Genomic DNA, 16,573 nt, shown 5'->3' on the forward strand with positions numbered 1-16,573 from the left:
AAATATTTTACCAATTTTTAATTATGAAAGAATAAAATTCCATGGTTGGATGCCACCAAACAGAATTCTACTCACACTTACTAGACAGAGGCATAGAAAAGTGGGTTGACATTGAAAAACTTGACATGGACATAATCCTCAAAGAGGATTGCTAGGTTGGAACATAATTGGTTTAGGATTTAAAAATGCCATTAAAAATGTTCAGGATCAAGTGCAGAGAAAGTTTGGTTAAGTCTACAGGTGCACACTCCAAGGGAGATGCACACATGCAAGGAACTTACAAGACAAAAAGCCTGCTTGTAAGTATCACAAGCAATTCTGGATTCTCTCTTATTGTCCAATCACTTTCTTATTCTTAAAAAACACCACCAACTAAGAAATTACAAGCAAAAACTATGTTCGTGCAAAGTTGAGGGTGCACAGCTAAAATTCACAAAAAAGTCAGACAGTGTAAAAGTTAATGTTCCAAAATTAACACAGATTCAGCGGTGTCATATATATGTACTATTTTCCTTTACTCTTTCTTGTATTTAATTTATAACAATGTATTGCTGTGAATGTCATTACATTTAGGCCACAAAATATATGGAACGTGCAATGTGGTACAATTCTCATGCTTTTAAAACCTTAACGTGCATTTTCCAACTTTGTAACTTTTAGATGTGTAAACTTTGCATTAACTCTTAAAAATGTGACAAAGTTGCTGTTATAAACACCTTACTTTAACAAAGTCTTGCTCAAAATAATTTAGGAATCAAATGTGCAGGGCAATGCAATTAAGAGTTTCCTAACTAACCCATTTGACCAAATGTGTGGAATATTAATTTGCTGAAAAATTTTGGTGGCAGGATTCTATAATCTGAGATTTAGGATATTCTTCCATTCAGGAGAAGCCTGAACTCAGTTTGACACTCGAGAGCACGACTAATAGAAAGGTAAAGGGCCATGAGTTACAGAGAGGTGGTTAGTTCTCACCTAACCTAAAAAAGAGTGTGTTCTTTCCTATTCTCAATTTCAATTTTTATTACATTCTAGTAAGAATCACACTCAGGAACAGACTCCTAAAAGCATGCAGTTATGGGTAAACTTGTTCATATTCACTGATTCCATTGTATGTTGTAATCTGATGCAGGTAAACTGACTGTAAAAGAACTATCGAGTACAGGGTGACTGTCTCAGAGCCTGATCCTGGAAACACTTACACATGTAGCGCCACTGCCTTCAAGGGAAGAAAGATCCTCCAGTGGTTGTGACACTAGCCTGAGATTCAGAAGACTCAGGTTCAATTCCCTGCTCCTCCCCAGACTGCCTGTGTGACCTCGGAAAAGCCATTTACTTTCTCTAGACCTCACTTTCCCATGTGTAAAATGGGGATAATACTTCCTTACCAGAGACTGTGAAGATAATTACTTTACAAATAGTAAGGCACTCAGATGTTATGCTAATGCTGGCCACATAAATACCTTGGATAGATATGATCAGCCCAGATATTGTATATTGCTGGGTGAGTTTACAGAGAAGTATCCAAAATTGTTGGTTGGCTTTTTGGGTTTTGAAATGTTGGCTAATCCATACTTTTTTTTTTTGCATGTATAGTTTGCCTTCAGGTCTCAAAAGTTACAAGTCTACTTTGGAAAGACAGTTTGCAACAGTCAACAACATTTTGACATCCTGTATCATTTTCCACTCTCATGATCGTTCTTTCAGTCTTCCTTCATAACATACAAGTTGCCATTCCCCCTCATCAAGCACCTTTGTCTTTGAGTCTACTGATAAAATGCCTAGTGCAAAAACTTTTATAATGGCATGATGTAATTCCGGCTGATTGGTCAGCGATTGCACGTTCCTGTCAAGTACTTTTGACCATACATGGCAAGTCATTAAGTGAGAGTTGCAGTATGACTACAGGAATATTAACAAGGCATGTCTACTGACCTTCCTCTTGCTGGCTGCAACGACAGCAGGAAGCCAGCGACTTTCCCTAGTGTCCATTAACAGGAAAATAATATCATGAGCATCAATGAGACGTTCAAGATGAGCCACATCCTTTCGAGCCTGTTCCATGGTGACTTCAGAAAAATTTACGGGGTGACCTGGCATGGGGATGCTCATGTTAAATCCTTCTGCATTCTAGGGGAAAACACATAGGAAATGGACACTTCAGAACAATGTATTAAACAGACCTGAAGGGATATTATTCACAGAACAGCCAAATTATTCTTGCCCTTAGCCACTAAATTATTGTAGGAACAGTCAAGATCAAGACAAGAGTTAACTGGGTACTACTGTAGTCCTTATGAGCAGTCAGCCTTTGATAAAGTCCACATTTCTCAGATGTAAGGAAAAAACAGCTAGAATGAATAGCCAGAAATCATACTGGGGAATGAAATAGAGTACTACAGGAAACAGAAGACTGCTGAAAACTGTGTCACCAAAATAATTGATTTTAAATCATTTGCAACCATACGTAAGTAAACATAGCTTCAGTGCAGCACCTCCAGCATTCCGTCACCTGAGTACAATGCACCAGGAAGATTAATTTCTGCTTGGCTGAGTAAGTTTTAGATTAATAATATTTTTAAGAATAAAAAAAACTCAAAAATTAGACAAGGATTATGGTATACATTTAATTTCCAATATACCTCCAATGATTTCAGTGGAGTTACACCAGAGCTAAATTTGTCTCAGTATTGTAATCTTTAAGATTATACACATACATGGTAACCATGCTGAGTCAGATTTTCAGTTTTTCTTTGACCCGCATTTCTTTAACCTTGCCTTTTAAAATATAAATACACAGCAACGTGTATACTTCAAAACAAAACAAAAACACAAACCTAATACCCTGCCAAACAACACACACTGCTTCTTCCCTGGAGGGAGGACAAGAGAAAAAACACCATGCGACAGATATATAGTCACAATGCTTACTGCACTACTTAAAACGGGCTCACATACTATGGTAATGAAAGCAGTATAAAAACCTATTAGTGCTGTCAATTAAATCACAGTTAACTCACGCGATTAACCCAAAAAAATTAATCGTGATTAAAAAAATTAATGGAAGCATGTCCTCTGGAATGGTGATTGAAGCATGAAGGGACATATGAACCTTTAGCGCATCTGTCATGTAAATATCTTGCAACGCCAGCTACAACAGTGCCATGTGATCGCCTGTTCTCACTTTCAGTTGACACTGTAAACAAGCAGCAGGCAGCGTTATCTCCTGCAAATTGTAATGAACTTTGTCTGAGTGATTGGCTGACCAAGAAGTAGGACTGAGTGGACTTGTAGGCTCTAAAGTTTTAGATTTTATTTTTGAATGCAGGTTTGTTGTTTTTTACATTATTCTACATTTGTAAGTTCAACTTTCATGATAAAGAGATTGCACTACAGTACTTGTATGAGGTGAACTGAAAAATACAATTTGTTTTTTATAGTGCAAATATTTGTAATCAAAAATATAAAGAGAGCACTGCACACTTTGTATTCTGTATTGTAATTGAAAATATATTTGAAAATGTAGTAAACATTAAAAACATTTAAAATAAATGGTATTCTATCATTTTTTACTCGCTCAATTAATAGTGATTAATTTTTTTATTTGTGCGATTAATCCCAATTATTTTTTTAATTGCCTGACAGCCCTAAAACCTATATAGAAGAGAACAGTCCGCACAAATCAGCATAGTTCCATTTATTGTGTAACTATAAGGATCTAGCCCACTTAACCAACGTTTTTCAACCAGATTTTCAGAAGATCACATTCCATTTGACTAGTCTGGACAATCAAGAATTACAAGACAGAATAATCTCTTTTGCAGTGGCCCTGTTTTTACAGGGACAGCGATACTAAGCAAAAATATTTGGGTATCTCACTATGGAAGGGTTGACTGGACTGTATGCAACTCTATTTTGGACAAACGTCAATGCAACATTTCAACCATATGTTATGGCCCTGATGTCTTTAAGGACCTGATCCTACAACCATGCACCTGAGTAGTCCCGCAGCATGTCAACAGAATGAATGAAGTTACTCATATGCCTATGTGTTTACAAAATAGGACCCTTCAATTATAAATCCATCAAGGCAGGGACTGTCGATATTAGTTTTTGAACAGTGCTGAACACAGTTAGTGATTAGTAAACAATGTGAACATTTTAAAGCAGTCACTATTTTGAGCATTTTTCAAAAAAAGACTGTGCTGATTATTCTTCACCAACTACACTATTTTTCTTCTTTTATTAGAACAACTCCACTGTACTATTCAGGCCAAAACTGGAAATCATTCTGTACAATATTAGCTGCAGAACCCTGCCTCTACAAATTATTCTGAAACCCCACATCATCTTTCTGTAAATTATTGATTTAAATACTTTTTTCTGGCACCAACAGAAATGCCTTAAACCTTCAGCAAATTCATTAGCAACTGCTGCACCTCATAAAAACCATTCTTAAGCCTAGTATCTCTTGGAAGATCAAATTCCGTACTACTGACTTTTGTACCAAGTTTTTGCACGGACTGTCTTGCCTCATCATTTCTTAAATGTAAAGATTAAAAAGACTGCACCATTTTATTTATGCCTTACAAGTATCTTTAAAACAACCTCCAAATTTGACCTACTAGAGCAATTAATTTTATTCACATATAGCTTTTGTCTTAGATCAGCTCCCCAGTTACTTTACACAAAGTGAACAGTAAGACCTCTATTAGGTCTTATCTGAGATTGAATCTTTACCCAATTGCCGTTAGACAGATGGGAAGCATCATACACTGTACTTTTGTTGTTTCAAATTCTATAAAATATAAAATTCTTCAGTCTTCAGTGATACTTGTGTAATTTGAATGGCCACATATTAACTTGATATAGAAGGAAATCACTTCCGAGACTCATAGCTCCTATTGTCAGATGCTTTACAGGCTTACACTTCGGAGCTGCTGAGAGCAGCCTCATCCTGCAGCAGAACCTTACAACATGTCTCCTCCATGTCCATATTTGAACAAGGTGAACTCAACTGAACATACATTAGAGAGTTCAAAAAGGACATACATGGAGGAAGGGTCATTTGAACCATGTTGCTTGTCTGGTAAGGTGTAAAACATCTGCTATCAGATAGAAAAAGACCCTCCATATATATTACAGTACAACTTAGGCTATGTCTACACTACGTGCTAATGATGGGATTCCCCTGCTCCTGTACAGACATTTGCACTAGTTCTCATCAAGCTAGTGATAGTATAAATAGCAATGCAGCTATTAGTTCACCGGTTTCAGGCAGGTTTCTATTACCTGGGCTACTGTGGCTACCCTGCTATTTATACTTGTGGCAGCCTGATGAGAACATGAGCAGGGAAATCGCATCCCTAGCTCATAGTGCAGACACAGCCTTAGAGGAGTCAACCAGGTCAGGGTCCTAGTGTGCTAGTCCCTGTATAAACATATAGTAAATGTCAGTCCCTGCCCCAAAGAGCTTACAGTTTAAAGGCAAGACATAACAGCTGATGAAGCAAACAAGCATGTGTGTATGCAGGGAGAGGCGCAAAAACAACAGGAGGCTTTAGCGTAGACTAGTGCAGAATTCAAGAATATATAACAAAATACCCATAAAAAAAATGAACACACATTGTTAAGGGGAATTCTATGTAAAGGCACTTGCTGCAGAACAGCAGCTTCAGGGAGATTTGATCCAGATATTACTTAAGTCTTCATTACAAAATGATACATGACTGAGGAAGACTAATTTTTCCTCCCTATAGAACTGGGTGTACAACTGTTGGAGAAGAATAAGTGAAGAGACTAGTTTGAATGAAGTTTCCATTCCAGGAGACACTTGCAATTCTGACCAACACTGAATCCTCTGACTCAGCTCCATTAGTTTACAATAATTTGGCCATGTACGAAAGCAGGATCCAGGGAAATTTCTAACCTTTTTCCCTGATCAGAACCTAAAGTTTTTTTTCATTGCCATAGCCCCCCCAAAAAATCAAATCACTTGCTTCCTGGTATAATGGAATTTCAAGCACACTGGCTATTCATCTTTTAAGTCTTTGAAAAGAATGGCTATTTAAATTGCACCAAACAGTCCTTCTTAAACCTATTAATATCACTGTCATTTTTATATTTTTGCCCATAATACAGATAACATATCAAATGTATCACAGGCCTCAAATGTATGTGCACTCGTAAGGATAATGCAAATCAGAATCTTTATGGATGGATGATTTCCATAATTATTGGATAGATTTTAATACTCTAATCTGAAAAATAAAATGGGAAATAACTAAGAACATTTTGCACTTGTCTTTTTTTAAAATAAAACTAGCTGTGAATTAACTAGCACAAAATGTCTCCTACTCATCTAAGAAATCCTGCAAAATTAAAGGCTTCTATGAGACACTCATTTACACATGAATGCTTTGTTTCAGCAGGAAGCTGGTGGTATTTGGGAAGTGAACTTTTAGCTGAAGATCAGCCTTTGTCTATTATTTTTCCTGTCCAAATGAAATATTACACAGTCCACAAGATTAACGGCAGGCATGACAAAATACAAATTTAATGTAGGTTATAATTTCTATGATAACACATTATAAATACGTGTGTGTATATACCCATACACACACATTTTGTGTAAAGTTTAGTGTGTAAGTACACACATGTACACGAACTACTGAAATTTGGGGATTGTGTAAAAGATTATTAAAACACATGTTCTTTTTTAAAACTGTGCTTTTAAGTGATGGTGGTAATGTAGCTGAGTTCACTTACCAGTAGATGGTGCACCTCAGTGTTCACTTCTATTGCAATAACTAAGTGTTCAGTTTGGTGCAGAGCATATATTTAAATATTGGCTTGACAGATTTCAAATTTTTTTATATAATTTCTATGGAAAATATCAATGTTTGTTTTTAAGCATGTTTTTTATCATCTATTTACATTTTAACAGTAGATGGAAATTATGGGGACGGGGTCAGAATTATTTAACAGCATATGTTGAGATTCAAAAAGTTCAAGGTTTATAACCGTTAAAACAAAAATCGTCACCATCACAGGTCAAAATATACAAAGTAAGTGTTCTTAAATCAAACTAGTAAGTTCTCAAGAAGCATTTTTCTTACTTTGCCTGTCAAGGTTCCTTCCCCACTGTGAACTCTAGGGTACAGATGTGGGGACCTGTATGAAAGACCCCCTAAGCTTATTCTTACCAGCTTTAGTTAAAAACTTCCCCAAGGTACAAACTTTGCCTTGTCCTTGAACCATATGCTGCCACCACCAAGCATTTTAAACAAAGAACAGGGAAAGAGCCCGCTTGGAGACGTCTTCCCCAAAATATCCCCCACAAGCCCTACACCCCCTTTCCTGGGGAAGGCTTAATAATAATCCTCACCAATTGGTACAGGTGACCACAGACCCAAACCCTTGGATCTTAAGAACAATGAAAAATCAGGTTCTTAAAAGAAGAATTTTAATTAAAGGAAAGATAAAAGAATCACCTCTGTAAAATCAGAATGGTAAATACCTTACAGGGTAATCAGATTCAAAACAGAGAATCCCTCTAGGCAAAACCTTAAGTTACAAAAAGACAGATTTCCTTTTGTTTAATGGCTGGTAAAATAAGCTAATGCATTTTCTAGCTAGATTACTTACTAACTTAACAGGAGTTGGAAGGCTGCATTCCTGATCTGTTCCCGGCAAAAGCATCACACAGACAGACAAAACCCTTTGTTCTCCCCACACCCCTCCAGATTTGAAAGTATCTTGTCCCCTCATTGGTCATTTTGGGTCAGGTGCCAGCGAGGTTACCTTAGCTTCTTAACCCTTTACAGGTGAAAGGGTTTTGCCTCTGGCCAGGAGGGATTTTATAGCACTGTATATAGAAAGGTGGTTACCCTTCCCTTTATATTTACGACATTGCCTATCTGTAAATGTCAATCATCAACGGAAGTATTTTTTCCATCAGTCTGTGTGTGTACGGTGAAATTGTTTGCTGACATTTACTGATTAAAATCTAATCCTTTCAAGTCTAATTATACAGAAAAACAAAGGTCCATTTGACAGCATTTAAAATTTTACAAATGCAGAGAAAATTTATTAAAAGAAGAACAAGAGTTATATAAAATACAGAATGAGAATAAAATAAGATGACAAATAGTGGAGCAGCATATTAAAGTCTCATCCACGCATACAAAATTTGGGTGTAACCCTGTATACACAGTATTTTACAGAAATGATTGCCACCTTCATTGCCCTGTCTGACCAAGCTGCTGTCATGTGTAAAAGCAAACATGAATCGACTGAATTCAAACACAGTGCCTTCAAATTCTAGCACATTCATGAAACATTCCAGTAAATACATACAGAGTAATATAAAACTGTACAGGAGACTCACCCCCAACCCCAACTCTGCCCCACAAGGTGCCCTTTCTTCCTCCCCCACCATGTGAGCTTATGGGGAAAAGTGTAAAGAACAGACAGCCAAAAACTCCAACAGGAGCAGAATCAGCTAAAGCAGGGACCTCTTTCACCTTTGGATGTTCCAGTCATGACTGTAGGAAGTTCTGACTTTCTCTACCCTGTGATGATTGACTGTTCCCTATCCCCTGCCCTCACAGTCTCTTCGCCTCCGCTTGACATAAAACCTGCCCTTCCTACCCTCTTGTTCCCTGCCCAGCCCCCTTCACTCCCCTTCCATTTTCTTTCCATTTAGCTGATCCCCCTGCACAAAGCCCCCTTCCCCTCAAAAAACCTCAGAACTCACACAATTTTTGTCTCCATCATGTTGTTTACTCTGCTTGTGTGTGTTGTGGGCAAGGACTGTCTATTGCTCCGTTTGTACAGTGCCTAGCACAATGGGACCCCACTCTTGGCTGGCCCTCAGGCACAACCATAATATACATAATTAATAATAATTATATACATAGTATCTCCACGCCCATGCTAGCTTTTAAAACAATATCACTTTAAAATAAGAAAATGGTACTGCCAAAAATCTAGAAGTGACAAAGTCTGTAGCTGTGGTTCCTTCTCCTTCCCCCTCCCCAATTGAGGGGAACCTCACCAGGTAAAGGAGAATCTTAAAAACAAAACAAAAAAAAAATTCTTTAAGGTGGTGAATTTTTAATTCTTCTTTTCTTGAAGATCTCCTTGAACACGTGAAGTGACGCAAACCATTTGGGTATGAAAACCATGGCTTCGAGTCCTTTGATATACCTGGACGGAACCCATATCCATACATAGCCATGGAAGGGCTGCTGATAGCACTGGGGCCCCTGCAGGATCTCTCTCTCAGGAAACTCAATGGAGTTGAAAGCAAAATGGTGTAGTGGACTAAGCACAAGGATAAGAGATGCCTGCATGCTAATCACAGCTTTGACAAGGAATCAACGAAGGTACCTAGGAATTAACTTGTAGAAGTGCCCCTAACTCAAGTTGAAGTCAATGGGAGATTCGGGTGCTCTGCCTCTCTGGAAATCAGGCACTGACCCTTTCTGCCATTACTTTCCCATCTGCAAAATAGGCGTAATAATAGGTAACTCACTAAAAGTTGTGATGATTCAGTAGTTAATAGCTGTAAAATGCTCAAATCCACCACAATGCACAAAAACTCTCTAGTGTTAGGGTGCTGATCGTAAGCATGTGCATGTCTAATGTATCCACACACTTTCATCTTATTTAAATAATTATCCCTTGCAACATTTATTTTAAAATCTTAACATCTGTGCTCAGACCTCAGCATAAGTAGCTGGAATCCAGTTCTGTAGCAGAAGGCTGGGATGAACAGATAGGAAGGGTCTTTAAAATGTCACACACATACAAACCAAAATATCTCATTCTTCCTGGAGAAAAGTATCTCCAAAACTTGCATCACCAACCCTCCCCAAAACTCCAAAACTTCAGGCTGGCTCTGTGCATACAATGTGATTGGGGTGAAAACTGTTTCCCACCACAAAAAAAAAAAAAAAAAAAAAAAAGGCTAAGGCCAGCTCTGCTCACTGATACTGACACCTCAATAAACAGAGTTTTAAAAGCTGAACAATTATCCAAAACTGTACAAATTAAACAGTACATGAAACAAACATCAGAATATTGTATTGCATTACATGTTATTTGGCCTTTTGTTAATATGTGCACTATCATAAAAATGAGTAATGCATGCTGGAGTTTCCAATACTTTTCTTCACAGCTGATCAAATTTTTATATGTAGTTTCAACTATCATATTCTTAAAAACAGAAAGCTAATCTTAATCAAAAATAATTTCTGGCACAGCCACCACCTCTTCTGAAGGCTAGGATTAATTTTTCAGGAGCATTGTCATTTTAGTAGCATTTCTAATTCCCTGCCTCACACAATTCACATTCCCCCTCATCACCAAAGTAAACGCTTACTTCTGATGTGGACCATAAATAAAATCTAAGCTACAGGATAACGTCACAGGTGAAACCCTTTGGAAAAAAAAAAAAAAAAAAAAGATATAAAGCAGGATTTCTGCATTAACCTAACAGGTCCATTAAATGAAACTCCGAACTTTTTCTCTATCGAATATGTTTTTACTGGAGACAGAATTCTGAAAACATATGCATTTCACGTTTGATTAGTCCAGGGAAGGGTATAGCATATAATTTTTATGTAATAGGCCAATAATAGCCATCATGGCTATAGGAAAGCAGTCAATGAATGATTTGAATGACTCAATGCATACCATACATCTGTCAAAAGGGCAAAAGTCCATCAATCCTGCTATTCCACTAATCAATCTCTCTCCTACTTTACAGTTAAACGGATCACTATAATTAGTATCGAACATTCTTTTAAAAAAAAACCTCAAGCTCTTTTTCAAAGGTTTCTGTTTTATTTGTAGTTTGTACGAAATTGCTACTCCGCTTCTCAATGAGACAGGATGTAAAATTAATGAGTACGAGAGACATAAAGGTTGAAACAGTGGCTGAGAGTTTTAAAGCCAGATAGGAAAATTGGATAGATACTCAATCCCACTAAAATTAATGGGAGGAGCAATCTGTGAAATCCTGATGGCACTGAAATCAGTGTTTTTCCAGGACTTCAGTGATACCAGGATTTTACCATCTTTGTCTCAATTCTCTATCTGGCTTTGAAAACCTCAACTAGTAAGTTTAAACAATAGAAATGTTGCACAACAACAGAAGGAAGAAATGCCTCTCTAAAAACTATGTAAATTACAAGTAATTCTGGCAATACTTCCCTTTTCAATGGTACCAGCATGTACATTCCAGCCCCAGCTTCCCCACAGCAGTGAAACAATGGCTGGGGGAGAGACAGGGAGAGAGTAACCTAAAATTATTGTCCAGGCTTTTGAACACTCAAAGACAGTATTGGCTATTTCCTCACTGATACAAAATCCTGGATACCTAATCTATTTATTCACAAGTATTTATGCACCTGAACAGGAATTTTGATAAAGCATCAGGACAACTTACAGTAAACAGATGAATATGTGCTTGGCATGTTGCTCAAACATTGGACTAGGAATGGCTGTTGAGTAAGTAGATTTTTATCTTGCCAATGTCCTTTTAAATCTTTTGTTAATGTGACCCCTTCCTACCCCCACCCCTCCCACTCTGTGTATATGAAGTTCCTTGATTGAAGCAGAGCTAATAATGTTCCACTACATGGCAAGGCAGGGACACTTACCAGGACCTATGAAAGGGATATTGCACCCCCCGGGTGCCTCAAAATTGTACAGGTTAGGTTTGGGGCCAAGGTGGAAGCTGGCCAGGTTTGTCCATTCCCCCTATGGGGGAATAATGGGGAAGGCATAAGTTCAAGGAAGACTACTGAGGGCCCTAAGAAAGCAGCAGCTGACATGGAATACCTGAGGGGTATTCTTTACAGTAAGATCCCATGCACACACCTCAGTCAATTCGGCTGTGCACTAGGACCAGATTTTGGCTCTTGGAAATTAAGAACAGGCAGTACTATGTCATCTGTACTATGTCATCTGTACTATGTGCAACATTGTACATATTCAGTAACAACTCTCTGATGCGCTTTATTTCTCAGTGTTCACACCCTTAGCACTGTTCATGTATTTTATAATTGGATTGAGGGCATACAGCTGTGACAGATAGAGGCTTATATACAATATAAACTTAAGACAACAATTAAACTAAACTATTAATTCAACAGCAAAAAAATACATTAACACAGAGTTAACATAACTTGAGGGTATGTAATCCCTTTGTAGAATGTTGTGTTGAGCAAAATTCAAACTTCTGAAAACCAGGAAATTCACAGTTAAGGTTGCCCATTCCCTCTTTCAGCAATGCCCAAATATGCCCTATTAAAACACATACCTTTATTCTGCCAGCCCCAATTAGTAAAATGTACAAATTCTTTATCTCCTTTTACAACCCATTCACTCTTACCACCAAACAAATTTAACTGTGTTAATGTAGTTTTTGACACTGAATTTCCAATTTTTTTAACATGAGAAATATGTTGGTAGAAATTAGTAGTCACTTAGGGCAGTTGTACATCCCTTGTCCCACAATCTGCATACTGAGCCAGCCACAGCTGGACCCTGATTCAACAAACCTCCCCAACCATGCCCTGACCCATTCACTGCATTCTACCCTCCAACCTGGCTCCCTCTCCACTACAATACCCAGGCCTCCCCCACCACAAGCAGGGAATGCATCTCCCTGAAGTCTTCACTATCAGGTATACCAGTGTCTCTATTGCCGCTACTTCCCCCTCTTCTATAACCCAACTCACATGCAGTGCCTGAAACAAAGGACAACTAAGTTTCAGCGGAAAGGTGTTCCTGTTAATGTTCCAAAATGGATGGAGGGTGGAATTTGTGGCAGGGCCAATGAGAGAACTCACAGCCAGGATCTCTGTTCCAGAATATTTATGTCTGAAAGAAAAATAGTCCAACCATCATCCAACAGATATACCCCATCGGTGAGAAGCAGTTGGGTGTCAGAACTTGTAAAGTTCCTTAATACTGTTTTCAACCTGGGTCCACCAAAGATTTAGTGGTGCTATGCAGTATGTTGGCTAAAACTCAACCAATTGAGATTGTTTTGACCAACGTTACATCAACAGTCTGATCTTAATGTCTGTGCAATACAAAAACAAACACACCTAGAAACTTTCTGAAAAATGGCTGCGGGGGCTTATATTTCTGCAACCTCTAGCTCAAATAACCCCATATTTGGGTCACTAATCCTATCCCGCACCCTCCTGAAGCACACACAATTTCAAAGGAATCCAATTAATTGTGCCATTTTTTAGAGGACTTGGGTCAACCTTTAAACAGAAGTCATGATGCAAACTTAATTATAGTGGTGCAGCAGCACTTTAATACTGTTTACAATAGCATTTAAAAACACTGCTTTTGCCTGGAATAAAGAAGCGGGGGAGGAGGGGATCAAAGCAGCAAACAAAACAAAAATCAAACAACTGGGAAATATTTACTCAGGAAAGTCCTTGTGTGTATAAAGAGACGTTTTGCTCACGTGTTAGATCTGAACGGAAGCAAATTTGTGCTTCCTTTCACTGGCAAAGTGTTTGTTTTGTTTTGCTGTATTTTAAAAAGTACTAATATGAGTGCTGTGGAATTATTACAGACTCATTTGATATAATATTTGTGTATTTTCCCATTTTGCCACATACAAAAAGCGTGCTGGTAAGGTTTAGCTCATAAGGTCTTTGCGGCAGAGCCTGTCATTTCCTATTTGGCTGTTTAGTGCCTGACAGTGGAACCACAGATCCTTGAGGCTTCAGGTGGTACTGCACAACAAAATAAAAAATAATAATAATAGGGTGCATGTAAACATCTATTGCAACCTAAGAGTTAAAATAAAATACAAACATAGCTTTCATTTCTTATAATTCAGTAACTCATCTCAAATCTATTGCCAAATTTATTACTATAGTTTAGTGGCAGTAGGGAATTTGATGAATAATGATGGCATTACAAACAAGAAATAGAAGCAGAACAGAAATATGCTGGTACCGAGCATGGTATGTCGGTAGTATGGTAGTCCTTGGAATAATTAAAACATATTTCCAAAACATTTGGAAAGAAGCTTCTTTATAAGGTCTACTTAATTGGGTAGGGTATGAGCAGCTGTAACAGAACAATGTCACACAGTTTATGCTTTTCACTAATATTTAAAACACCCTTATTTTTATTAATAATAATGAAGGTGGATAGGAGAAAATAATAATAATTAGAAAAGGAGTTGAATACATTCATATATTAAAAAAAGGAGTACTTGTGGCACCTTAGAGACTAACAAATTTATTTGACAGGTTTCATTTTGTGAGCTATGAAAGCTTATGCTCAAATAAATTTGTTAGTCTCTAAGGTGCCACAAGTTCTCCTTTTCTTTTTGCGGATACAGACTAACACGGCTGCTACTCTGAAACCTTCATATATTAAAGAATCATTACATGATTGGCTGGATATCACATAAGGTCTAATGTAAAGTTTAATTATCTCAAACATACATTTACAGCAATATTTTCCCATAGTTAATTCCTTTCAGCAGGATTCTGTAGAAAACAGGAGGCAAGACAGCATAAGTCATGTGTCAGAACTGTGCCGCCCCGCCCCCTCCCCCAACATTGCCGGTACACCCACAGAGGACCAGATATTCAGATGTGCTCTGCAGCTTCTACTGTCACAGTCATGGCCAGATCTACAAAAGAATTTGCTATCCAATGTAATGAGCTCGTTTGAAAATCTGGACCCAGATGTGAGTGCTGATCTCTCATGGAAATCTGCACAGCCACTGTGCATATGCACATTTCTTACCCTGCTCCTCCACTGGTCTTGGGACACATGAATACTTTTATTAAAAGTATCCCCCCTCCACCAACTGTCTGCTCAATATCTTATGTTCACGTGTTCTGTTTCAAAATACTAAATTGACACTTAAAACAAGGGACACCCCTTAGGAGCCAGCCTTTTTAGTCTCTGGCGTAAAACCAAAGAGCAGTGAAGAAAAAAATGCCAAAGTCTAACAGACATTTTCACAATTCAGCTTCTCATATTCCTTACAGAAACAGGATATTCTTAATTATCTTTGTCATAAGGCCACCTTCTCTCACATCATGTTAATAACAGAATGGAAGTCAGGTGGGACATCAGAGCAAAGAGGGTACAGGCCTCTAAACAAGGCCACAATGGATACAGTGTGCAGAATTGTTAATGGTTTCAAGCATACAGGAAGCTGAATTCATTGAAGTAATAATGAGCACTGACAATTTGAAGATATTAAGGACACAGATCAAGGTGAGAAAAATATCTGGAAAGCCCACACGGTTATGGGATTCAGAAAAAAGTCATCACTTGCAGCAGCTAAACCAAGAAGAAATACAGACATCTGAAGTATAAATGGAGTATTACAGACTATTTAGGAGTTGGGAAGAGAAGACACTACACTGCTTTTGTGAAGAGAAGAGACTATGTCACTTTCGAGAACAATGTTTTAAATTACATGGATCCACATGAAATGAATACCCGAGTAATCCCTGTTATTGGGCCAAATTCTACTCATAATTGTTCAGTATCAATCTTAAAAAATAATATAGAAGCAAATGTGGACAATAGGGGTGTCAAGGTTCCTCCCCCACTCTGAACTCTAGGGTACAGATGTGGGGACCTGCATGAAAACCGCCTAAGCTTACTTTCACCAGCTTAGGTTAAAACTTCCCCAAGGTACAAATTAATTTTATCCTTTGTCCTTGGAATATCCACAACCACCACCAAACTCTAACTGGGTTTACTGGGAAACGTAGTTTGGACACGTCTTTCCCCCCCAAAATCCTCCCAACCCTTGCACCCCACTTTCTGGGAAAGGTTTGGTAAAAATCCTCACCAATTTGCATAGGTGACCACAGACCCAAACCCTTGGATCTGAGAACAACGAAAAAGCATTCAGTTTTCTTACAAGACTACTTTTAATAGAAATAGAAGTAAATAGAAGTAAAGGAATCACCTCTGTAAAATCAGGATGGTAGACACCTTACAGGGTAATTAGATTCAAAACATAGAGAATCCCTCTAGGCAAAACCTTAAGTTACAAAAAAGACACACAGACAGAAATAGTCATTCAGCACAGTTCCTTTCTCAGCCATTTAAAGAAATCATAATCTAACACATACCTAGCTAGATTACTTACTAAAAGTTCTAAGACTCCATTCCTGTTCTATCCCCAACAAAAGCAGCATACCGACAGACACACAGACCCTTTGTTTCTCTCCCTCCTCCCAACTTTTGAAAGTATCTTGTCTCCTCATTGGTCATTTTGGTCAGGTGCCAGAGAGGTTACCTTCAGCTTCTTAACCCTTCACAGGTGAGAGGATTTTTCCTCTGGCCAGGAGGGATTTTAAAGGGGTTTACCCTTCCCTTTATATTTATGACACGCCCCCCCCCCAATCTCAGCTAGGGTGAAACACTGGCTGGGATTTCTTCCTGGAGCTCTAGGAAAAACAGACTTAATACGACACAGCATCTCTAAATATACTACCAAGTACATAAAGACTAACAATATTTTCCACATCTCAAGGACGATTTTAACCAG

At 38.1% G+C, this 16,573-nt stretch overlaps 1 protein-coding gene across 23 annotated transcripts in view; it reads right to left on the reverse strand.

The window, feature by feature from the left end:
* The window catches only part of ATG7 (autophagy related 7), a 327,788-nt gene that overhangs the window by 270,777 nt on the left and 40,438 nt on the right, over positions 1-16,573 (reverse strand). For 22 of the 23 annotated variants that reach the window (XR_006292251.1, XR_006292252.1, XM_043551500.1 and 19 more), the window contains exon 13: positions 1,936-2,130. The exons of the other annotated variant lie outside the window; for it this stretch is intronic. Coding sequence is in view for 20 of the 22 variants with exons in the window: in XM_043551500.1 (XP_043407435.1) it covers positions 1,936-2,130 (195 nt within the window). In the remaining 2 variants the exon portion in view is untranslated. The remainder of the gene's footprint in view (positions 1-1,935; positions 2,131-16,573) is intronic. 23 annotated transcript variants of the gene reach the window in all.

Source organism: Chelonia mydas, chromosome 7, assembly GCF_015237465.2.
Source record: "Chelonia mydas isolate rCheMyd1 chromosome 7, rCheMyd1.pri.v2, whole genome shotgun sequence".
NCBI classification, from domain to species: domain Eukaryota; kingdom Metazoa; phylum Chordata; order Testudines; family Cheloniidae; genus Chelonia; species Chelonia mydas.